This window comes from Aegilops tauschii, chromosome 5 (genome assembly GCF_002575655.3).
Source record: "Aegilops tauschii subsp. strangulata cultivar AL8/78 chromosome 5, Aet v6.0, whole genome shotgun sequence".
Classification (NCBI taxonomy): Eukaryota; Viridiplantae; Streptophyta; class Magnoliopsida; order Poales; family Poaceae; genus Aegilops; species Aegilops tauschii.
The window spans coordinates 531,320,319-531,346,825 of record NC_053039.3 but is presented as its reverse complement, the minus strand read 5'-3'; the positions used below and the strand labels follow the sequence as shown (position 1 = coordinate 531,346,825).

General features: G+C 42.5%; 1 protein-coding gene and 1 long non-coding RNA gene across 2 annotated transcripts; both read right to left on the bottom strand.

The window, feature by feature from the left end:
• Positions 1–12,663: 12,663 nt before the first annotated feature.
• LOC109761389 (uncharacterized) lies at positions 12,664–17,708 on the bottom strand. Its single transcript, XM_020320202.4, has 5 exons — positions 17,488–17,708; positions 17,261–17,382; positions 17,067–17,135; positions 16,873–16,979; positions 12,664–13,545 (listed from the first exon to the last, which is right to left on the bottom strand). The coding sequence occupies exons 2-5, from the start codon at positions 17,367–17,369 to the stop codon at positions 12,910–12,912; spliced, it is 921 nt and encodes a 306-aa protein (XP_020175791.1). The 5' UTR covers positions 17,370–17,382; positions 17,488–17,708; the 3' UTR covers positions 12,664–12,909.
• A 2,241-nt stretch (positions 17,709–19,949) lies between these two features.
• Positions 19,950–25,512, bottom strand: LOC123494223 (uncharacterized). Its single transcript, XR_012183769.1, has 3 exons — positions 25,112–25,512; positions 22,906–24,078; positions 19,950–20,141 (listed from the first exon to the last, which is right to left on the bottom strand). It is a non-coding gene; the product is annotated as an uncharacterized lncRNA (long non-coding RNA).
• Between the last annotated feature and the right edge of the window lie 995 nt (positions 25,513–26,507).

The following is a 26,507-nucleotide window of genomic DNA, read 5'->3' as shown; positions in this document are numbered from 1 at the left end:
AGGCCCAAGTTGCCAACGTGAGCTTAAATCTAAGCGATGTCATAGTGTAATTAACTAACATCATCTTGAGTTGCTCTTTCTCTCGAACTGTGTGTATGTTGGTTGCTGAATGGATTATTTGACCTGCGCTAGCTATGAATGCCCAATCTGCAACCTCCTCCCAGGATTGGTGGAATGGCCGGACATGCCATTTGGATTCGGATCTTATCACCACTCCCATATACTGGAACATTTGGAAGGAGCGGAATCACAGAGTATTTCAGAACAGTCACCTTGCTGAAGTCCAAGTGCTCCACCTTATCTAGCAAGGCATCTCTCAACCAGCGTTATCCTTGCACTGGCTATCGGACATTGAGAATGCACCAGAACCTGAACCTGAATCGGATTGAGGGCTAGCTTTGGGCCTTTCTTCTCCTCTATTTCTAGTTACTTTTGTTTTGTAACATCTCCATGTTACAAGGAGCATGTCTCTGTACTGTTTTCTCCTACTTAATATATAGGCACGCAATGCTGCCAATTCCTCAAAAAACATTCATAATGTGAGATGTTAAAACAATATAAATAGCAAAATACAAACAGCGTGACATTTAATCTTATAACAAACATCGCCAGACCCCCCCCCCCCCAAAAAAAAGAACATCAGGTATGGATTTTTGGAAAAAGAATTACTTGTTCAGGTACCCGCAAAAAAAATACTTGTTCAGGTAACTTTTCATGGCTTACTGTTCACAAGGTCGAAGTTCAGTATTACAAAATATGTTCCAGAGGGAGCTTCAGCAACACACCGAACAAGATGTCGTATCAAAATAGGAACATTTCAAGCTATTGACATGTTATAAACGGTGCACGATAAAGATGAACTAATAAAACCAGTAAAACATATAGTCACTGAAGGCATTGCTGAACTAATTCATTATAGGTAGTTAGGACACAGTACATCATTCCCACCCAGCCAACATAGGCGGGCGGCACCAAAATAATACTTTGACCAAATCGCCTTTCTTTGTACCTCAGTGTATGATCACATTAATTTAGCCAGAGGAAATGGAAAATTAACTGGCATACATACAGAGAGCAGCAATATTCAGCTAGTATCTTTCATCACTATCCACACCTATCTACAGACAAGTAGAAATTCAGACATGATATCATCTGATGATTCATAGATTACTCTCATCTGCTGGAGGCACCATCAAAGCTAGCTAAAACTAGTTGCTAATCTTGATTTTCAAGGAGGCCTCCTCGTCTAGCTCCTTGTCACCTCCTTGATGGCCTTGGACAGGTCCTCCACTGCCTTCACGCTGCCCACCAAACTGAGTGACTGCAACTTGCCATCGTAGAACCTTGACAGGCCTCCCCTGGAAGTTGGGCCATGATGCTGGACATATAGTACATTTGTCGTGGATGCCCATCCTCATCATCGTCCGAGCCCACCGCTAGCTCAGCTACGGCAATTCGGCTGAAGAACCATCAGCGCCGGAGCCAGGGAAGATAGGAATGGAACACAGACCATCCATGACCATCCTATGTAGCTTTCTGTGCTACACAAGGCAGTAGAGAAAACCTTCCATTCCATCTTCGTTTCCTTCTACTAGTTTGTACTTCCATATACAAACAACAAAGTGGAATAATACGGGGTATATTCCAATCTACTGGATTGGAGCACAAGTACAAGTGAAGCAAAGGAATGGAACAAGCAGCAAGATAAGTTCCCGGTACAAAATTTCTGAGCCGGATAATTTGTTGCATTCCAGTTAATCTAGCATAGTTTCTTTGTTGTCTTCACCAATCACCATGTAGTGGAGAGAGGCATGCAACAAAATATGTAATGAGATTAATGGCCAAAGAAGATCACTGCAAGGCGTAAGGATATGAGCTAACCCAGTCAGGACAGTTATGCCAAGCAACATCAATTTTACTCGCTAGTTCAGAAGCAAGGAAAGCTATGAACAAAACAGTTCGTCAACCTTATTATTTTGGTAATTTGGCATGTACATGACAGAAACAAATCGAGCATAGTTTCCTACAGGAAGCACTAAAAAGACTTATATTTAGGAACGGAGGGAGTAACACGCAAACGGGAGCATACATTTTCATTTCTAACACTGCATTCTCCATCATTATACTCAAATAAAATTTATATATATACCCAACGGATACTGTGCAACAACTCTAGCTTATTAATTTATAAGTGATCCTAGTTCAGGTGATATGTCCTACAAGGAAATACATGCTTGGTTCAATCAAGAGATTAAACCTACATGGGCATTCATACAAGAATAAATGCTCAATAGCATGCTTATCTTCCTAGTGTGCTTTGATTTTTCCTTCACTAATGATGTATCTAACGACTTAACGAGTACATTCAGGTCCTCAATCACACCTGGAAAAAATGTGGTATAAAGAACACAAAATAAATAAGAATGCAACAGCTGAAGTTAATCTCACAATAGTCAAATGGCAATTTATTATATAAACCTCTAGAAAGTCAAGAAAATATACTTGTAGTCTAAGTTAAAATTCTACAAGTGATGACAAAATGGGAAACAAAAAAGAATTGCAGAACCCAGCCCATATTTTCCTTTCTTTTATTTTTTTTCAAGGAAAGAGAGGGGTCCAAGGACACATCCATGGCGTCGCATGCGGGAGAAGGCATGATCCAAATATGGATGTAAACTCGCCATCGTCGGTGACGATCGTCATCATGCAACGACCGTCACCTCCCTGCAAAGTCAAGCCACTCCAGGTCTGCCCAGCTGTGGGTATTCATCGTGGAGAAAGACCTCGACAGCTACAGACACCAATTGGAGGTGTACCCCCAACATTTCACTGAAAGTCGGTTTTCAATCACGGGATCGCCAGATGGGGTTTGCATTCCAACCTGCTTGACCTATGCAAGTGCACCTGAAGTACTGAACTATGAACTTTAGCAACGGATATAGCAAGCAGCTACTGAAGATGCAATTTCACAGCGTCCAATACATGCAGAGTTCAGGTTCAAGTCCGCACCATACTATGAATGCAGCACACAGTACACAAAGCAGACGTACAGAACGTAGCTAAGAGACCGAACATAACTTGTTTGCAAGCACTACATTATTATCTTCATCACAGGACATACCAAAAACAAGGAGGTCATGGAGAAACATATCCATGAAAAATTATTCGGCTGGTGCTTCTTGCTGGACCGACATTCAGCTTCTCTTGTTGGCGTAGTCATCTTCATCCTTGCTGAAGTCGTCGTCAAGAAAGTCATCCTGGCCCTCGCTTCTCTTGGTGTCCGCGTCACCCTCCCCAGCACCATCCTAGCAACAAGGATGAAATAAGGTGCAAACTAAATCATTACGGTAGAAGCCATGAATGAACCTGGCAACAAACATCTCTGCCAGACAAATGAAGTGCTAAATCAAATTAGAAACGGGGCAAAGGATTAGTAGACTCGCACGAAGTAGAGGAGGAGAGATTTTCCTCAGAGGGAAAAGGAGATGAAGGTGAATGAGTAGTAACAGACATCAACCACCATGCATGGACCGGGAAGTGAAAAGGTAGAGCCTGCGGAGGAAGAGTTGAGGGTGAGTGGAGGGCATGGACACCGAGATAGATATGCAGTAGAGGATAGACGATGGGATGAAGGACGGCGGCGGCGGCGCAACGCCAAGGAACAGCGGGGCAGCTCGGCCGGGGATGGCGGTGGTGATAGAAAACCTGGACGACCTGGCCTGAAGCCCTGAACGTAGGAATCAGGATGGGAAAACAGCGGTGCTACACTTACCGAAATTTTCTACAGAAAACACTTACGGGGCTGAGGTGGACGCGGAAGGATTAATCACGGGTTGGTCCCCATAGTTAAATGCAGGGGAGGCGATATAACTGGCCATCTGTCTGGCCGGGCTGGGCCTACCAAAGCCCTATGCAAAAAACCCAGGCTTGAGCACGGCCTATCACACTAAAAGCCTGTCGGGCCTCGGGCCGGGCCTCTTCATTAACGCATGAATATGACGGGCCCGGGCCTGGCCCGGCCATCGGGCCTGAAATCTAGGCCCGAGCCCGGCCTGTGGATAAGGTCGGGCCGAGCCGGGTCGAGCTTTTTCGGGCTGACCGGGCCGGGCTGCCCATGGCCAGGTTTAGAGGCGGTCGATTGCATTGGCACAGGTCGTCTCGTAACTTCCTTCCGTAACACCAGCCCCGCAAGTGTAGCATTTTTGGGATGGGAAATCTTTGCACGTTCGACTGGACTGGCCCTTTGATCTTACGGCCCAATCATGGGCAGAAACCGTAACTCATTTTGCGGAGCAGGGGGCCGCTAAACGGTGCCTCGAGCGTGCGGTACATAATTAGCGTAAACAATTTGGGAGGCTAGGCTACGAGGAAATCCTGCGCGTTGGAACGGTGATCCGAAGGTTGCGAGATCTAAATTGCTGTGGAGGCTCGTAGGTTTAGTTACGTTATACTGTTTAGTACTTCCTCTGTCCGAAAATACTTGTCATCAAAATGGATAAAAGGAGATGTATCTCGAACTAAAATACGTCTAGATACATCCCCTTTTATCCATTTTGATGACAAGTATTTCCGGACGGATGGAGTACTAACTAATAGCAATCAGAATGGGATATGGAACTCTTCTATATTTCACAGATGATGATGTTAACAAAGTATTGGGTACCACATTCTCGGGAAAGGAGTTGTGAATTTCTTCCGCGGAAGAAATCAGTGACATCAAAAATATCGTATGCATCCGACTGAAAGTCCTGGAGTTTTAAAAAATCAACCGCGGTCTACTCGTTGTTATTCTAACCAAGAATCATGAAGCCTTCAAGACTGCATTCATTCTGCTATTGGTGACAAAATTTCTTGCGCACCAAACTTTACTAGACAATATATGTCTAAGATATTTATTGACTCTCAAGAATTCGGGTGACATCCCAAATTGGAAATGGGTGAGGTATGCCATGAACGACATTATATCAGCCCGGGCATTGGACAACAAGCTCACTGATGAGACAAAAGCCACATACATAAAAAGATGTGTCATCTTTCTGCAGGTATCTACATTGCATAATGAATCTAAGTTTGCAAAAACAGCTTGCATATAATTTCAGCTATGAATTACATTCTACTTTCAAGTGTTCTATTTAGACAACTTGGAATTGAGTCCACTAAGTCTCAAGCAGTATTGCTTCTCATGAATCATGGCCTATGATCAACATGCAATTAAAGTAAGGATGAATATGGACCTCAAAGAGAAGAATCCATACAAGCCAACCCAGTTCGGGTTGATGAATATTTGAGGTCCATATTCATTCTTACTTTTAATGCATGTTTATCATACGCAATCCTTACTTTTAATTCATGGGAAGCAATCATGCTTGAGACTTAGTGGACCCGATTTCAAGTTGTACAAGTACAATACCGAACATACAATGTAATTAATACCTGAAATTATATGCAACTTATTTGTGCAAATTCTGATTTATTATGCAATGTATATACCTGCAGAAAGATGACACATCCTTGTATGTATATGGCTTTTGTCTCATCAATGTGTTTGTTGACCGATGACCGGGCTGTTGATATAATTTCGTTGATGACATACCTCGCCCAGTTCCAATTCGGAATATCATCCAAATTCTTCAGAGCCATAAAATATCTTGGACATATATTGTCCAATAAAGTTTGGGGCGCAAGGAATTTTGTCATCAAAAGCAGAATGAATGCGGTCTTGAAGGCAGCAATGTCATCATCTTGTGTTTCATAATTCTTTGTTATGATAACAATGTGTAGACTGCGGTTGATTTTTTTAAACTCCGGAACTTTCAATCGGATGCATATGGTATTTTTTATGTCACTGATTTCTTCCGTAGAAGGAATTTACAACTCCTTTCCCAAGAATGGGGTCCAATACTTTGTTAACATCATCACCTGTGAAGCCATCTCCCATTCTGATTGATATATCTTGAATGGATAATCTAGATAGAAGGGCGTGGCTAAAATCATGAGTATTTGTGATATCTAGTAGTTTTAAGATTCCATCAAACTTCATTTTAGTGACTAAGCGTTTCTTTTCTTTATTAAATTCTTTTACGATGGACGAAATGGAAATAGGTTTGCATCTACAAATGGAGGTTATATATTTAACAGGATAACATGAAGTGATGATGACCTGATCAGTGGCTCCATGATATCTTCATCGTCGCGGTCTGCACGGGCAACCTTTTTGCGATGACCAACCCTAGTAATTTTCTTCCTTCTTGCAGTAGGACACTTATGTAACCTGGCATGGAGATACCTGCAGTTGGGAAAGAAATAGAAAAAACGGCATGCGAGCGCGATTGGCGACCACGACGGTGGCAATGGCGGCCATGGCCAAGATGAACGACGGAGGGATGATCACCTGGGTATGATCGTGTAGTAGATGGACGATGGAGAGATGATTAACTAGGTATGCTCATGTAGAAGATGAACGAGGGAGAGGTGAATCACCTGGATATGCTCGTGTACAAGATGAACGAGGGGGGTGCTGACGTGATGGAGTGCCTAAATATTAGGTAGGTATGCAATACCTGATGGAGTTCCTAAATTTGGTCCAGGTTTAATTGCTCAGCCAGATTATGTCAAGTACGTTGGCGCTATTTTTAGGTGTTCATCGTGAGCTTCTATAGCCTTCACGAAACCCTACACCAGGAGATTACTAAATATTAGTCCAGATTTTTCTGGGCGGGTGATGGGGACAAGCAAAATTACCACGTGGTGCGTTGGATGGACATCTGCAAGCCCAAGGACTAGGGTGGACTTGGTATTATTTCCTCCAAGCGCATGAACATCGCTCTGCTCAAGCGATGGCTCTGGCATATTGAGAAGGAGAGGATGGTCTATGGATGGACCTTATTAGAGCCAAGTACTTGCATGGACAAACGCTTGCTTTCTGCCAGAGAACGGCGAGCTCCCAGTTCTGGCAGTTGATAACCCAGTTACTCCTGGTCCTTCACATCGGTTCCTTGATTGCGGTGGGCTCGGGGTTGTCCACCTTATTCTGGTTCGACAGGTGGGCAACACCCCCTTTACAGCCCATTTTCCAGGGATGTTTGCCATTGTGGTTGAGCCACTTATCTTGGTGTAGGCGGCCCGTATTGACTTAGGACGCCTCGCCTTCCGGCGGCCATTTGGCCCCCTAGATCACGACGTTTGTATTGCACTTCTAGAGTGTGTTGCCCTTCACCCTTCGGATGTCGACCAGACCTAGTACCGTACCTCCTAGCACCTGGAACCTTCCGGCAACTTCTCGACTAAGTCTCTATACTAGGCCATCGTTGCTTCCCCCGGTTCGGAGCCGCTGACTCAAACTTGGGATATTCGGCTCCCACTTAAGATGATGTTCCTTTGGCAATGGATTTGTGTGCGTCTGCCCTCTAGAGTAGAGGTGCTTAAGCGCAATGGCCCTGGTGATGGTTTGTGCCCGTTATGCGGAACAGTAGAGAATTCCAACCATATCTTCTTTACCTAGGTAACTGCGCAATTCCTCTAGAGCTACTTTCGAGAGGTGGGGGTGCCTAGTGTAACATCAATTTCCCCGACCTATTCGCAGAACTTCAGACTACTGCGTTGAGGCTCCGCCACATTAGGTGGTTGTGCATTGGGATTCTGGCATGGATATTTTGGACGATCCGTAATAAGCTCGTGATTCAGCGTACTCCTCTTCGACAACCTTCTGACGCAATCTATAAAATGTGTGGTTACTTGCAGCTTTGGCGGTTGCTTCGCCGGCCGTCGGACCGAGACGTCATCGACATCCTCCTTGCAGATCTTCGGACGTTGGCTCGTCGTGTGTCGCCTCCGCTTCCACCTCCAACTCCCGAGCCAGATTAGATTTTGTGGTCGTGGTGTGGTCGTGGCGTGGTTGTGGACGCCTTCTCACCACCTTGTTCTCTTTTGTTTTCTTTAGGCCTTGTTGAGCTCTGCCCTCAGAACCCTCCTGCACTTTGCGGCTTGCAGCCTGTTTTGTGTGTTCGTGTGGCATGTGTTTCGTACTCTATGTGACTTGCTAGCTCAGCGGTTTGCTTTATATATAAAGCGTGGCGAAAGGCTTTTTCGGTAATGTAAATTATGTGTCCAATTTCAGCTTAGAAGTTTATTTAAATCGAATTTATGATTATCCAAATTTGACTTTTACTTCGTTAAATTTATGGGATCGGCTAGAACCGGCCAAAACTTAGTGGAGTAAATATACTCCACTAAAGTTTACTTGGCCAGATACTCCTCGGTATTTTAGGGGATCGGCTAGAGTTGCTCTTATGTTGGCCTTTTCATGTGTAAATCAAGTTTAATCTAAAGATCTTTATGAGAAATAACAAAAAAAAAAGAAATGCAATCCGAAGGTTACTGCTAGCATACCGGGGAGGCGGAGCCTCTCAATGAGAAATATCAAGCAAAGTAGTGCCTTCAGTGAGAGCGGCTAAATGGCTCCTAAGCTCATCTACTCCTACGCATGAACAGTACAAAATAAAAAGAAATACTATAAAAATTCAAAACATTCCAAAAAGAAATTGCATGCAAGATGGTCTAAATCGTGGGGTTCATGCCAAATTTCAGCTTATTTGGACATATGAACAGCTCTCAACAAAAAATAAAAATTAGGGTTTGTGAAAAAGTATATTGTTTTGCACTGTTAGGGACAGATTTTGTTATTTTTGCTGAGAGTAGTTCAGATGTGCAAATGAGTTAAAATTTGGCATGGACCTCACGCACTAAAATATATTTCACGCAAATTCTGGAATATTTTGAATTGGTTTAGTATTTGTTTTAATTTTACTGCACACCGAGATCAGATGAGCTCGGGAGCCGAAATGGATATACGCTTCATCAATTTAATACTACCTATATTCAGAAATATAAGATGTTTTCGGGAAAATACAATCTGACTTTTTTGGTGTGTTAAATATTTTTCAAATCTGATTTCTTGTCGCACGACCTTCACAACAATTTCAATTGGCAACTCATTTAGCATGAATATGGTAGGTGACATGTGCTTAGTAGTGCCTTCATCGGCTTAACATGGTTTCTCTGCACAAAATGAAATGATTCTCTCACGAAAAAGGTGTGAATAAGAAACCAATTATACCTGGTCGTCTTTTCCTTTATATAAAGGGTCCTGCTAGGCTGCTTCAGAGGTCTGCAAGATGTATGAGTCTCTACCTACTCTCTACAGAGTCACAAAGTAACCTATACTGGTTTGGGATATCAGAAGATAACTGCATGGCCATAGATGTCGATATCAGTTTAATGAGCTCCTTATTCTGGCATCACAGAGTAGTCGACTTTTAGCATTTCCCAGTTTCAGTGAACTCCGTATCTAGGGTCTCAATACCAAATCCACGATAGGCAGAAAAACATAGGTGTGTTTCCTGACAGCAGGAGTTCAAGGAAGGGCAAAGGTGTCAAGATCAATTGAAGCTCTAGTAGATAATTATGTTGTTGTTTATCCTCCCAAAGCAGCAATGAAACGAGGAGGCTGGACCCCTCCACCTACTTGTTATGTTAAACTAAATGTTGATGTTTCTTTTGACTATGCGGGGCAACTAATACATAGCATTGCTCTAGAATAAATATCAGGTGTCTGTGTGACAAAGCATGTTAAGAAAAGTGCCCATGAATACATAAATACCGTCCCAATCTTGCTTTCATATGAAAATGGTGAAGGATTAAGGAAAGAGAACTATAGTACCCCAAGGCCCAAGTTGCCAACGTGAGCTTAAATCTAAGTGATGTCATAGTGTAATTAACTAACATCATCTTGAGTTGCTCTTTCTCTCGAACTGTGTGTATGTTGGTTGTTGAATGGATTATTTGACCTGCGCTAGCTATGAATGCCCAATCTGCAACCTCCTCCCAGGATTGGTGGAATGGCCGGACATGCCATTTGGATTCGGATCTTGTCACCACTCCCATATACTGGAACATTTGGAAGGAGCGGAATCACAGAGTATTTCAGAACAGTCACCTTGCTGAAGTCCAAGTGCTCCACCTTATCTAGCAAGGCATCTCTCAACCAGCGTTATCCTTGCACTGGCTATCGGACATTGAGAATGCACCAGAACCTGAACCTGAATCGGATTGAGGGCTAGCTTTGGGCCTTTCTTCTCCTCTATTTCTATTTACTTTTGTTTTGTAACATCTCCATGTTACAAGGAGCATGTCTCTGTACTGTTTTCTCCTACTTAATATATAGGCACGCAATGCTGCCAATTCCTCAAAAAACATTCATAATGTGAGATGTTAAAACAATATAAATAGCAAAATACAAACAGCGTGACATTTAATCTTATAACAAACATCGCCAGACCCCCCCCCCCCCAAAAAAAAGAACATCAGGTATGGATTTTTGGAAAAAGAATTACTTGTTCAGGTACCCGCAAAAAAAATACTTGTTCAGGTAACTTTTCATGGCTTACCGTTCACAAGGTCAAAGTTCAGTATTACAAAATATGTTCCAGAGGGAGCTTCAGCAACACACCGAACAAGATGTCGTATCAAAATAGGAACATTTCAAGCTATTGACATGTTATAAACGGTGCACGATAAAGATGAACTGATAAAACCAGTAAAAGGTATAGTCGCTGAAGGCATTGCTGAACTAATTCATTATAGGTAGTTAGGTACACAGTACATCATTCCCACCCAGCCAACATAGGCGGGCGGCACCAAAATAATACTTTGACCAAATCGCCTTTCTTTGTACCTCAGTGTATGATCACATTAATTTAGCAAGAGGAAATGGAAAATTAACTGGCATACATACAGAGAGCAGCAATATTCAGCTAGTATTTTTCATCACTATCCACACCTATCTACAGACAAGTAGAAATTCAGACATGATATCATCTGATGATTCATAGATTACTCTCAGCTGCTGGAGGCACCATCAAAGCTAGCTAAAACTAGTTGCTAATCTTGATTTTCAAGGAGGCCTCCTCGTCTAGCTCCTTGTCACCTCCCTGATGGCCTTGGACAGGTCCTCCACTGCCTACACGCTGCCCACCAAACTGAGTGACTGCAACTTGCCATCGTAGAACCTTGACAGGCCTCCCCTGGAAGTTGGGCCATGATGCTGGACATATAGTACATTTGTCGTGGATGCCCATCCTCATCATCGTCCGAGCCCACCGCTAGCTCAGCTACGGCAATTCGGCTGAAGAACCATCAGCGCCGGAGCCAGAGAAGATAGGAATGGAACACAGACCATCCATGACCATCCTATGTAGCTTGCTGTGCTACACAAGGCAGTAGAGAAAACCTTCCATTCCATCTTCGTTTCCTTCTACTAGTTTGTACTTCCATATACAAACAACAAAGTGGAATAAGACGGGGTATATTCCAATCTACTGGATTGGAGCACAAGTACAAGTGAAGCAAAGGAATGGAACAAGCAGCAAGATAAGTTCCCGGTACAAAATTTCTAAGCCGGATAATTTGTTGCATTCCAGTTAATCTAGCATAGTTTCTTTGTTGTCTTCACCAATCACCATGTAGTGGAGAGAGGCATGCAACAAAATATGTAATGAGATTAATGGCCAAAGAAGATCACTGCAAGGCGTATGGACATGAGCTAACCCAGTAAGAACACTTATGCCAAGCAACATCAATTTTACTCACTAATTCAAAAGCAAGGAAAGCTATAAACAAAACAGTTCGTCAACCTTATTATTTTGGTAATTTGGCATGTACATGACAGAAACAAATCGAGCATAGTTTCCTACAGGAAGCACTAAAAAGACTTATATTTAGGAACGGAGGGAGTAACACGCAAACGGGAGCATACATTTTCATTTCTAACACTGCATTCTCCATCATTATACTCAAATAAAATTTATATATATACCCAAGGGGTACTGTGCAACAACTCTAGCTTATTAATTTATAAGTGATCCTAGTTCAGGTGATATGTCCTACAAGGAAATACATGCTTGGTTCAATCAAGAAATTAAACCTACATGGGCATTCATACAAGAATAAATGCTCAATAGCATGCTTATCTTCCTAGTGTGCTTTGATTTTTCCTTCACTAATGATGTATCTAACGACTTAATGAGTACATTCAGGTCCTCAATCACACCTGGAAAAAATGTGGTATAAAGAACACAAAATAAATAAGAATGCAACAGGTGAAGTTAATCTCACAATAGTCAAATGGCAATTTATTATATAAACCTCTAGAAAGTCAAGAAAATATACTTGTAGTCTAAGTTAAAATTCTACAAGTGATGACAAAATGGGAAACAAAAAAGAATTGCAGAACCCAGCCCATATTTTCCTTTCTTTGATTTTTTTTTAAGGAAAGAGATGGGTCCAAGGACACATCCATGGCGTCGCATGCGGGAGAAGGCATGATCCAAATATGGATGTAAACTCGCCATCGTCTGTGACGATCGTCATCATGCAACGACCGTCACCTCCCTGCAAAGTCAAGCCACTCCAGGTCTGCCCAGCTGTGGGTATTCATCGTGGAGAAAGACCTCGACAGCTACAGACACCAATTAGAGGTGTACCCCCAACATATCACTGAAAGTCGGTTTTCAATCAAGGGGATCGCCAGAGGGGTTTGCATTCCAGCCTGCTTGCCCTATGCAAGTGCACCTGAAGTTCTGAACTATCAACTATAGCGAACTGATATAACAAGCAGCTACTGAAGATGCAATTTCACAGCGTCCAAAAAATGCAGAGTTCAGGTTCAAGTTCGCATGAATCCAGCACACAGTACACAAAACAGACGTACAGAACGTAGCTAAGAGACCGAACATAACTTGTTTGCAAGCACTACATTATTATCTTCATCACAGGACATACCAAAAACAAGGCGGTCATGGAGAAAACATCCATGGAAAATTATTCGGCTAGTGCTTCTTGCTGGACCGACATTCAGCTTCTCTTGTTGGCGTAGTCATCTTCATCCTTGCTGAAGTCGTCATCAAGCAAGTCGTCCTGTCCCTCGCTTCTCTTGGTGTCCGCGTCAACCAAGCCAGCGTCCTCCCCAGCACCATCCTCCTTACCACCAACATCAAATTTGAGATCCTTCAGCAGGTCATCGAGCTTACCAGGGGGCAGATCGACAGGGGTATCGTTTGCGTAGCTGTCGTTGCCTGCGCCATAGTTTCCACCTCCAAATGCAGGAGGTGCTCCACCCCCTTGATTCAGGCTATCGCCGCCATAGTTGTTGGCAGGAGCAGCATTGTATCCACCACCACCAACCCCTGTGAAACCAGCATCACCCCCATAGCCACCTTGCCCGCCTTGAGGGGCACCATAGTTCCCCCCACTGTTGTACCCTGAATTATAACTGCCACCACTGTTGTATCCACCACCTCTGCCTCCACCTCCATATCCACCACCTCCGCTGTAGCCTCCACCACCACCATAGGAACCTCCACCGTAACCACCGTCACCGCCGCCATAGCCGCCGCCACCACCGCCGCCATAGCCACCCCCACCACCAAAACTTGGACGACTACCACGGTCATGAGCATAGCTCACCCTCACTATCCGACCCTGCAGATCCTGGTACAGCAAAAGGAAAGATGTTAGAAAATGAACCAGCAGACTAGGATTATAGAAGACTGATCAAGATAATAACAAACAATCAGATGGATATCACAGAAGCCACCGAGCACAAAAAGAAACGAGCTGCATAACCAGTGTACAATTTAAAAAGACTGATTCAGCTGATAGCACAAATTAACCTCAACAGGATCACATGCCAGCCTCCAGGAAGAAAAATACAACACAAAAGAAAAACACACCAGAGTGTGCATGAGAAAAGAATAATAAATCAAACAGAACAGTAATATATCCATTGCGCAAGTAAGCTGAATAGTTAACACACAACCTCTATGAGACCAAAAATTATACTAATGTTTGAAGTCCAATCTTAAACTAACTAAACGCTACAGCATATAGGACCAGATGATGACAGGAACAGAACTACTATTCTCTGTTATAAAAGATGCAGACCGACTACCAACATGATACGACCAAAATGTTAGAGAAACATAGTCGTCTCTTGAGCAAGTCGATGGTTTTATCCCATCACCCTAACCAACACAAATGGCTGGTTCACCACCCTCTCCTGCCTACCGTCCTCAACACTATACGCTCCTATTCAATATGCCTTGACAACATTCAGCACATATGACCAAATACTGTCCATTGCTGCCTTAATAGCAAGGCAACGCCATTCTGCATTCATCACGTAAAAGCATGCCACATTCAAGCTGCATTAGCTTCATAGAATTTTGCAAGGAATACAACTGCAGAACTTCTGCTAAATTTTCAATCCTAAGAACAAGTTGCCAAGAGCTGACTGTCCGGCTGATGACACAGGCAATGGCTTGCCTCAATTAGGAAAACTGTGGTTTGTTGCTCAAGGGGCATAAAATTTTCAGACCATGAATCAACAGCTAGTAAGCTACTCCCTCCATTCCAAAATAGATGACCCAACTTTGTACTAACTTTGTACTAAAGTTAGTATAAAGTTGAGTCATCTATTTTGGAACGGAGGGAGTACATAACAGTTGGAAATGACAGGGAAACATACTAGACGCAGTTACAGTTGCAAGCAAATTGTGCTAGTCCTAGATGTATTTGTGGCTTTGCCTCCCTGTAACTTAAAGGACCACTGCACGAGCTGAGATACTACGAAGCATATTTCTGAATCATATTTTGATATCTAGTGCATCGACATATCAAAATATATTTGCTTATCTGGGAACGTAATCCCGGTGAATGCAAATAACAGGAAATATATACAGTAATTAGGTTCTGTAGTAATCAACCATGTTTAATTTCTCAAATAGCACAGTATGTTACTATATACAATTTAAAAAGATAAAAGCAGTCAGCTTTATTTCTTGGGTACACAATAACTGAAGTTTTTACCATAGCCTATTCACATGTCAAGTGTGAACATTATCTCCACAAGCACTGATAAGTACAAAAATGCTAGCACCCCTTTGATTCAGGAGTTTCATATGAATTTTGGAGGATTGTAATCATTCAAAACTTATCATGTGTGCTTGTTTGTAAGATTATAATCCATAGGAATTTTTCACAAGAATTCTTTTCATAGAAAAGATTCATTGACAAAAAAATCTCTTGCAAAGAATCTTATGTTTATTTACAGTCTAATCATGATATCTGACCCTACTGGATCCATGAAATGGCAACATTGCAGTGCTATCTCACAGCAGTTAGATCCATAAAACAACAAACTCCAACAAATTTCATCCTTAACTCGACACCAACCGGCTAGACGGTTGGACCAAAACTTTCACCAACATAATAACCAGTTTTATGGGAATAGCAGTCTGTTATAGACAGCAAATGTGAAGGTGGTGTCAATGTTATTCGGCAGCAAACCAATTTTTCCTGTATTACAATGCAATAGTGTAGAAATATGCTATTTTCAGATAAATATAACCTTTCCCATAGAACCAATCATGATCCCCAGACATTATAAAAAGAGACAGCAAATAAATATTCCCAATCTCCAGCGACATAGCTAAAATACCTTATGTACTGGTGGTCATCAAGCCACTCCGTCAAGGCAAATCGCGCGGCTAGAAGTGATAGCTGGGTGACCAGAGTTGGAAATGGTAAGGGTTGGGCCACTGGCACATCAACTAGGTCATTGGATGTGATACTCCCAATAAACACCACCCCCAGCTATCACTCACGACCACCCTACACTGATTCCTCTCATCACTACCCTGCCACTAACTCCCGCGTCATTTCCCTCTTCTCCTACTTGACCTCCCTCACCGGTGAACACAAGTTGTTAAACTCCTGCCAACTAGACAATGAATAATCAACAGCTTGGTAGTGGGATTGTGGACTTCCAATTTCCCATGAAATAAACTAAAAATGATAGCTTGCTTTTGAGTTGACGCGTCACAATTAGTTATTTTGTTTATATTACACATAACAAGCTGTAAAAGTAATATGGTGCCAAGTATGCTTATGGTATAACTGAATTCCGATTTTCTATGACACCTCCATTATAACGTGAAACACAAAAAGAACTACTTATAGAAGCAAATGCATCTTCAACATACTGCGGTATATGAAACAATAAAACATCCAAGACCACAATGCATCATGGTTTTCAAGTCGCGACTCTTTTGGGGCAGCGACTCGGAAGAAGTCGAGCCTGCGTTGCGACTAGTCGCGACTAGTCGAGCAACTCGAAATCCATGCAATGCATTCCCCTTAATTCGGATGAACCCTGGATTAGCTTGTGCTGAATCACGCAACCTTTCAATATTTAGTATGGCAATGCAGGTCATATTCTAGAACAGCACTACTTACGTATGTAGGTTAATAAATGGTATCCACACAAAAAACAAGAAACTCATAATTTTGCTTTGTGTTCAACCGCAACAAAAAACAAGTCTTTGTGTTACCACTTAGGGTTCCAGCAATTAAACTGTTACAGCCACAGGTCAGCAAGCGTATGAAAGACAAGGATAAGGCATTCACTCTTGTCTAACCAGTGACAGGACTCAATTACCCAACAAGGTAGAAATGCTCTGATGCTTAGTTTAGCCTTGGATATTTCAATGACCTGAACTGGTGCCTACTAAAATAATCTCTAACTCAAAGGAATTTAACCTGATCACCTAATTTTTATTGTTGTCAAGATAATCTATTAAATCACAAGACTTTAGCCTCCAAAAAAAATACACCCTACGCATCATACAAGCAACAGTTAGATGATTCATGACACGGTACTAAACAATGCTTAGAACCGGAACAAGAAAAAAATACATAGTATGAGGTTCATCAGCATCTGCCAAGTGCAAACAGTTTGACGAATAATGCACGACTCACCTTCCCATCCATTCCGGTGATGGCAGCTCCAGCCTCCTCCGCCGAAGTGTAGGTCACAAAACCAAACCCCCTTGACCTTCCAGATTCACGGTCCATGATCACCTTGGCTGAACAATATGACAGAATTAGTCCACATACACAGGATCACATCTTATACATCCATGAGAAACGGTGGAAACAGGACAGGAACATACATTCCACGACTTGGCCGTAGTTGGAAAACGCATCCGCGAGGCTCTGGTCATCGGTGCCGTACGAGATGCCTGCAAGGACAGAACAAATTAGAGCGGTACAATCAAAGGGAAGGGCTTCCCCCGAACTAGGAAATATTGATCTCGAGGGGCGAAGGGAAGAGAAGAGCGGTAGGGAAGGGAGAACTCCGGCGAACCTCCGACGAAGACCTTGGAGGAGGACATGGACCGGACCGCCTGGAGCATCGCCGAGCCGGAGCCCGCGGACCGCTTGAGGGCATTCCCGACCTTCTGCAGGAACGCCATCCTTCCGAGACCCCTGCGAAATAGCCGCGGATTTCAGATTGGATTGGATTGCCGGCCGCGTCGTGGAGGTCAGCGGGGTTTAACCAGTCCCTGGATCTGGGCGGAGGCGAGCTCTTACCTCGAAATCTAATGGAGGAAGATTGTGGACGCGGTGGAGAGGGCGGGGACGGGATGTCGCGGCGAGGAAGGGGAGAGCCGCGGTGGCGGCGATGAGAGGCGGAGGGGTTAGGGTTTGGGAGCGGGAGGGGGAGGGGGAGGGGGGCGGCGGGAGCCTGTAGGGCTTCAGGCGTACGGGGCCGGTGAATGGGGAGCGGCTCCGTTTTAGATTGGATTTTCCCTTTTTTTGCGGGCGATATTCTCCGGTCAAGAAGTAAATGAAAATTGTCCTTTGAAAAAAAAAGTAAATGATAATTGTAGTTTTCCTCCTCCTTTTTTTTGCATGGATTGTAATTTTTCACCAAAGTCTTGGAATTGTTTGAATACTTGAAAGTAGTGTATGCATACCTAGAAATATATTTCTTTTCAAATTCATACTCCCACTGTCCCAAATTACTTGTAACAGAAATGGATAGAAATTCGGAAATCCAACTCGGTGTCCAGGCTCATCTGCTCCCGTTCAAAAAAATCAAAATAAATACTGGAAAAATTCAAAAAATCCAATTTTTTATGGTAGATAATTTGATGCGTGAGATCCGTTCCAAATTTCAACTCATTTGGATATTTGAGCAGCTCTCGACAAAAAAGACAAATCGGGTCAGAACAGTGCATGAATAGTCCTGGCCATGGGCAGCCCGGCTCAACCCGGCCCGAAAAAGCCCGACCCAGCCCAGCCCGGGCCTAGGCCTAGTTTTGAGCCTGAAGGCCGGGCCCAAGCCCGCTGTTTTTGCGCTTTACTGAAGAGGCCCGGCCCAAGGCCTAGCGGGCTTTTGTAGTGGCGGGCCGGGCTTGGGCCTGAAAGTAGGCCCGGCGGCCGGGCTCGGGCCTGAGTTTTCTACCTCGAGCTTGGTCAGGGCCGGCCCGATGGATGGCCAGGTATATGCGTGAACAGTAAACTTTTTTACAGACCCCGATTTTGTCTTTTTTGCCGAAAGCTGTCCGGATGTCCAAATGAATTGAAATTTGGAGCGGAGCTAATGCATCAAATTATCTACCACACAAAAAAAGGGATATTTTTTAATTTTTCTAGTTTTTTTTTTTAAATACTGAGCGCGGGTGCAAATGAGTCCGGGAGCAGAAACTCCGCGTCCATAGAAATTGATGTATGTTGAACTAAAAATACGTCTGGATACATCCATTTTTACGACAAGTAATTCCAGACAAAGTGAGTAGTTCTCTTGCACATTTTACGTTAATAATTTGGATATGTGGAAGATCGAGATCAATCGACTAGGAAGAGTTGAATCAGAGATTGTCAAGATTGTTCTATCCCACGAGCCATGTATATATCCTATGAAGCATCTTCGGTCTTATACGTGATTGCGTTTTCGTTGGTCTTCATGTCTTGTGTTTATATCGTATTCATACGCATACAGATATATTTGTCACTGACACATGTCGATGACATTGTGATGGGAAGTAGCGTACAAAGAATTAATATTTGAGAGTGTCTCCCTCAATAGACGAGCATCTTGTCGTTATTTTAGACATAAGTCTTCAACATAGTCTCCAAACAAATATATATGGCTAGATATGAACCACGTAGGTTGTACGGCTTGTGTTTTGTTTGTCAGTATCGTTTACTCCTACAGTTACCAGTGTGCTCGTTTTATCATGGATTTAGTCTTGTATGCAACATTAGCAGCATGTTGATGCATCAGAACTGACTTCAAAATGTTCATTATGTTTTTCGCAACAGAAGTGCCATTATGTAATGACATCGGCTGCTTGAACAGAGAGTACACATATAAAAAATTAATCTCTACTCCTAATGTCTCAGTTGGTAATCCCCGTTCCGGGTTTATTTTCGTCCCACCTACCATGATTTTTTTGGTACCTGCTCCCACCTAACGCTGAGCCGCGTAGAACCAAAAAAAACCTCCTGCCGAGTCCCCCACCCGCCCGCACGTGCCTAACCTCCCGTCGCACCCAAGACAAACGAACGAAAAAAATATACGAAAATAAACCAGCGAAAAAAACCAGTGAAAATTAACCAGCGAAAAAAAACCCTAAACCAATCGCACGCGTCTCTACTCCCAGCGTCAAAGTCATACATGGAAACAAACCCAAAGATTCCTAATATTAATATGGAAACAAACCCAAAGGTTCCTAATGTTAATATGGAAACAAACCCAAAAAATCAGCACCCTCGTAGCTTTCGTCCCACCCTCGCACCCTGATTACATACTAAACATAATTAGCCTTCCTCCCACCCTCGTAAGTGCAAAAGTACTATACATGGAAAAAACCGTAGAATCCTAACAATAATTAGCCTAATTATTACATACTAAACATCAGGCACAAGATAAGAAAAGCACCGACAAGATTGATAACGCCTTCAAACATCTCCACCATATTTGGTAGGAGTACGTATTTAAACAACTTCTGTTACAGGATTGGTCATTCATGAACACCCCTGCCTCAAGTACTCACCATCAAGCACAGGCGATACATAGCTGGGAGATCACGCTGGAGATCACACATGGTCACCATGGAGGTCACATGAGTTCATCAACATGTCAACCTCGCTTTCATCACCTGGAGGTGAGTTCACGTTTTGACAAAGCCATCTATTTCTCCGATGTGGTGCCATCTTTCTTGTGAATCTTCATAGTCCTGATATATGCATTATCAATTTATTTAGTTCTCACAAAACGATTTTCATAATTTCTGCAATTCATAGGCCAGATAGGTTGTAATTACACAAGTCACATGCATATCCACCGCTGGTGGGCCGTGCTTCTCTCGTTCTTCCCAAGAACATCGAGGGTCTGTTCTCCAGGAACTTTCAACTTGGGCAATAAGAAATGCAACCTCACCAAGCAAACTTGTAGAAATTCATTAAAATTTAGATGTCTGGAGAAGACAATAATGTGTGCATGGAGGAGAAACTACGTATGTAGGTAATTATTATTTATTTTTCTTTGTTTATGAACCATGTTGTTGAAGTTTCAAAGGGACTTAATCACTATCCCTGCACCATTTATTACTACAGTATTGTATTTTGCCCAACCACGATGCTGAAGGTTCAAAGGTCATTAATCATTATGCATGCAACATTTTCTTATAAGATGTCGGAGGATGAGGGAAAAAGAGATGTGTATTTTCTAACAATGTGTAGACATAATGTCTTAATTGATGATTTGAAGGTGACCATCTTGTAAGCTTAATTTTTGTTGTGGAACAGTCATATGGAATGTTCATATGTGAACCGTCCACCCAATTAGCTACAATGGTTCCTACAGCCAGTACCATGATAGCATTGGAGCCAGGGGAGCATGTGGGAACTTCAAATGGTATTTACCCTTTCACACGATGTTTTTACCATTGAAGTATGGTCATCTATAGATCTAGATTTATTAAGTCTAACCATGTGCTGGGTATATTGCTTCAAATGTGGGTCATGGATTTACCAAATTACACACTGGGCATGCAGAAAATCCTACAACACCTCAAGGAACACCGAGTGGTGCTGAAGATATTGCTTCCAATGCAAGGCGAGATAGCCTAACACCCGAGCAAAGAGAAGAAATGAATGCGCGTCGAAGAGCATCTAGACAAAATAAAACTATTGAAGATAGGAATTCGAGCCAAAGCGCTGCCAGACAAAATCTGACAACAAAGGAGAGGCAAGAGATGAGCGCCCGTAGAAGGGCAGCGAGTAAAAATATACCAGTTGAGCAGAGGCAAGAGATGAACGCCCGTCGAAGAGCACGCAGGCAGAGCATACCACCAGATGAGAGGAAGGCATTGCGCGCTCAGCGAAACGCAGACCTCGCAGCTAAGCGGAAGACCCCATACGCTGAATGCATCGCAATGCCTTGCCCATATGCATATCTCTAATGAATCACCATGTTCTGTTACTGAAGTTTTCATGTGTCCAGCCTATATTTGCCAGTTACTTAATCATGCTTTGCAGAATTCAGTTGTAGATTGCTATTCTATTAGTCCTCTATGGAGGTGATTATGAAATGAAAGTTATACATATGTACTTGCACATAAAGTTATATAAACATTGAACCATTAATTAATTCCTAGGCAAATGCATTTTTTAGTTCAATTCGATTTCTGACTCATTAGCCACAAGTTATATTTGTGTACAGTATTGAATAATGACATGCAATTGTGCATGGTAATGATTTTAAAATTGGCACTCTAGAGAATTTTTTGTGCTTCCAAGTTGCAATTAAACCCTTTGGTTGCCAGTATGTCTAGCAGTCTGTCTGAAAGTTCTTGAGCTATGACTTATATGTGTTGCAAGTCAGTGCAGAACCTTAACTGTCGACATAATATTACTTCATGCAGTTTTAAAGGACATGATAAACATAAACATGTAGAGAAGACATGCAAATTATTATCCTATACCTAAATCAATGGCCCATAGTTCTAAGCTAACTGTTCTGCACCGAATTCCAACTGTACAATTCAGCTCTGCAGCAACTGATCATTGGGAGCTCTAACTTTACTATGATGACCAAGAAAATCAAGTCTTCTCCATGAACCGGAGGCAACTTAATCAATTTGTTATGAATGATTTATAGCTTGGTCCGCTTTTCCTACCCATCATCACCGCACATGCTTACAGCAGATTGAACGACAAAAGGACCGGTCGCCCCAGAACAAGATTCCTCACATTCGCTCGTTAAGATACTCGATTTGTTATATAAAACCAAAGTTCTATCTATTGTATTGAAGCTAATTTAAACAATTCATAGTTGACACTGATTTTCTTGTTATTGGCCATGGATTGAACCGGATATCGATAAAATTATCACTACGCACTGAATTCAATTTAATAAATTTTATAGTTGACAGACACCTAATTTTTTTTATTATAACTTGTTATTGACCATGGATTGAATATAATAGTTATCATATTATCTCTACGCCCACAAGCATAGTTCATGCTCCTCCCGAACTTGTTACTCTTCTGACCTTGGGCTCTTCATTGACATGACAACCTATCATGGACTATTTTCATATTTAACTAACATCCTTTAACAATACAAAATCTGAACTGTAAAGAGTCCATTGCAGTAGTTGAACTGCTAAATTTAAGCTTAGCTGATTAGGGACTAACTGATTCAATTTTGATGTAGATTCCAGGCATTAAAGTTTAGCTTCTGGAAATTGATGAAAAAAATGCCTAGCAAATACAAACCCAATTTATATTGATGACACTAATCCCGGTTTAGTTCCAGGAACACTTGAGCATTATGTTCTTATCAATTGTATAAGCTATCTTAACCTTCGCATTCCCCAATAGCTTTTAGTTAAATGCATCTGTACTTCCCCAATGGAAAAGAAAAAGAAAAAAGGAGACACAGAACATACAAAACAAAAACAAACGGATGCGAAAAAACTCTTAAACAAGACTAACCGTGATGCAGTACGAGCAAAAGTCAAAACACCTCTGGTTTCCTGCCAGGTACTCTGCCAGAAATCACAAACTTGTTGATGCCAGTGAGTATCCAATCATACACAAGCGCACAGAAATCAAAACCACTTGTGCGCTTTGGATTAACAAGCAAGGTCAAAAACTCAATGTGAATCTGATCGCTGGAAGATGGAAAAAGGAAGCACGACATTGCGATCACCATGAAGCATATGAAAGTGCCTTCCTCGCTGTGAAAATCAGAAGATATGAGCATGTCTCCAAAGAAAGTAATGTTTGGCATTTCTGTCAAGCTGAACCGAGACAAAATGAAGTTCCTCCCACTATCCTTGTCTTGTGTCGCTAAATCACCACTGTCTAGCAGGCCCAACACACAAGGAACTGAATCCTTTGAGATAGGAATGATCTTCTCATCAGCAACAATGATTTGAGATGACACTGTGTCTACACATTCGACAATATAGCAGACAAATCGTGATGGGATATCAGTTTTCTCAAATTTCAGAAGAGGCTCAAACCCGTATTTTGAGATGACATCCTTCCGGCCACTGGACATACCCCTCAAGATATCTACAAAGTATTTTGTGGAAAAGACGCTGCACACATGCCTCCCTGCCCCCATAACCTTTTGCCTCTAATTTTGCTGAAAGGCAATAATCATGAGTAGAATGTTAGGGGTAACTAACATAAAAAGAATGAAAGTGAAGAGAAAAAGAGGACCAAAAGAAGAATAGAGATAGACAGCTATGAGGACAAAAAAGTGTAATACCTCAGTTTTAAGGTCGACATTCTTCCAGAATTTTGGAAAATCTCGAGTGATTTGATTGCCTGTTAGATGACATGAAAAAGATGTTTATATAATTATATCATATAATTCCGTAGCGGAAAGAAAAAAGAGAGAAAAGAAAGATGTGCATACCATAGGGCTAGAAAAAAATAGAAAAGAAGAGAAAGTGCATGAGAGAAAGAGATGGATACCTCCTTCCTAAAAAAACAAATAAAGCATCTTCTAATAACTTCTTCCTCCTAGATACAGATTCTTCATCACTATATGCAATGCTCTCATCACAACTCTCAGTGTTTGGGGGACTGTCATTAGGGTCGTAGTTGGGTTCATAGCATCCACTCGATGATCTCTGCCCCCAAGAATCCACAACCCTGTTGTTGAAAAAGTAAAACATGAAAGCAAACTGAAAAACTCCACATAGCTGACAAGAGAAAAGACTGAAAAACTCGGATGGGTGTTTCCCCCATTTTGCAGACACAAAGCTTTAACAGCCGCTGCCTCAGTGCAAAAAAAATGTTAGATTGAGAGTGCCATTTTCATCGAGTATGCATGAGCAACTTTCCCCTGGGAAATTGCTTTTAAAAAATCAGAAAATAAACGCTGGCAGGGTGCGCACTGATCATTGTTACTCGGGAATTAATGACCTGGTAAAACTAGCTAACTATCCTACCCTATGTGTTAACTGAAGAAAGCGACACCTACTGGAACCTGAAAAAGACAGCTACTGAAGATGTTCCCTAAATCCTGGATTCTCTCTCCTCCCACCCCCACCCCCATCACTAAAATGTTGTGTGATAGACACAATCTGCACCTTAATTTCGAAACCATAGTAGGAGAGGAACACTGAATAAACTTACACCTAACACAAACGGTTGAGAGAGAGATGCTTGGCTGCTCAGAAATCACGGAAACACTTGGAACAAAATCCAACACTAGGAACTACTACCAAAGATCTCAACAACTACTTACAAAGAAATAACAAAACTGAATGGCACATCTGCCCAACACACACACCTGCGCACAAAAATGCCCATAATCTGAACACACACCCATACTAGCCCCAACCCACTTCGTGTGTGGATCCTAAGTACATACAAGTATACTCATATCAATTATTGTCACTAAAACGCCCATGATCTGAAGGACAAAGGGGAAACATGGTGAGGGCAAACCCCCTCCAAATTTTTGTATCCGCGAAATCGAGCTCGACAAAAATATCTGCTGAACTAATAACCCGGACGTTACTATGATTTCTCATCAAATTAGTCTGAAGGGCGATGAAAAAACAACCCCCACACATTAAGGGATCTGAGCGCACGGTGCGCGGGGATGAACCCAGAGCTGCATGACTGAAATAACTAGAAATCAGAGCTCCAGAGAAGGGAAAGGGATAACTAGCCGTACCTCCGGCTCGAACGGCGCCGACGAACGGTTCCGACATCACCGGCGAAACCTTGCTGGTGGCGGGACTGGCAAAATATCTCCGCCGCCCTCTTCTCAGTACCTCCCTCTCTCCTTCCCCCTGCTCCTCCACGACAACTAGGCTCCAACTTCCCAGGGTTGTGCTGCGGCAGCTTCCCGCGCTCCATGACCTCCAGCTAACCCCTTGCCACTGCTCACCGACGGTGGTGACCCCCCTCCACCGCCTCCGCCTCTCTCTTCTCTTTTGATAGGGGATGGGCTGCCGACCACCATCCAAAAAAACAATTCAGAAAATCATGTGGGTGAAAACGGATCATTCCTAAAAAAAAGGAGAAACGGATCCGGGTGTGGAGCAATACAACCCGAAAAGAAAAAAACTCAGACCCGACGCGAGCCAGACAGAGCCAAGGGGACAGACGGGAAGGAGCGAGCGCAATAAACCAAAGAGAAAAGGCTGGAAAAAAACCTTGACTTAGGCGGTATGAATCGAATCCTGAATTCTTTATTCATGAAAAAATTAGCTCTCGTATTTATCAATCCTGATCAATTTCGTCTTTAGACTAGATTGTCACAGTGGGAAAAAGGTCAACCCAAACGGGATCACATGTCATCTACATCTTCTTCCTCACTCTCTCTATCGCACGCCCGTGCAAACCCAAGAATATGCGGACAACATTACTAACCTGTCGCAGATAATAATTGTGTTACTTAGTAGTGGTTACCTCTTTTATGGGCATGGTGGAGGAAGAGATTAGCATGCTTGACGTGGTGGATATTCATGCCGTATGTCTTCTCCCCACTTAAAGAGCACAGACATGCACGACGGTCTCGCTTAGTCAGTGAGAGAAGTTATGATCCTACTACTAAGGATTACCTGTTTCTCAGCGCCTCAAACTGGCCTAGATCGGTAGAAGGTTAGGATTGACCGGAGTCGATAAGTACGGAGTGCTAATTTCAGGGATTGTTCAGGGTTTAAGTCAAACGGGCTCTACAAGTTAGAACAAAATAGTGCTATGATTTGTGCAGATCCGGCGGTCACGGAAAATGGCCTGAAGCGAATTTAAAAACAGGAGACTGAAAATTACAAAAACTGTTCTTTTATACATAGGAATTCGACATACAAAATTTAAAAGGCCCGTAGCAACGCACGGGCATTTTACTAGTTAGTTTAATTTTCATGTAGTCGTCCGATCTTATGACAGAATCCGCCTACTGTGCATAAGGCCTTCCAAGTAATATATAAATGCTTAGAGCAGGTGCCTAGCACGTTAGTGGGCCTAGGAACAAAATTCACAATACATAGTTGTTTAGGTTATCGTTGTTAATATTCACTTTATCTACTGCCTCTATAAAAGCACGAAAGAGCATATCTAGCTCA

What these genes read in the sequence shown, in the direction of transcription:
- LOC109761389 (XM_020320202.4), bottom strand. Translation starts at nt 17,369, where the DNA reads ATGGCGTTCCTGCAGAAGGTCGGGAATGCCCTCAAGCGGTCCGCGGGC. An exon ending in CTACGGCCAAGTCGTGGAAT is followed by an intron (nt 16,980 to 17,066) that starts GTATGTTCCTGT and finishes CATATTGTTCAG; the next exon opens with CCAAGGTGATCATGGACCGT. An exon ending in TCACCGGAATGGATGGGAAG is followed by an intron (nt 13,546 to 16,872) that starts GTGAGTCGTGCA and finishes TTGCTGTACCAG; the next exon opens with GATCTGCAGGGTCGGATAGT.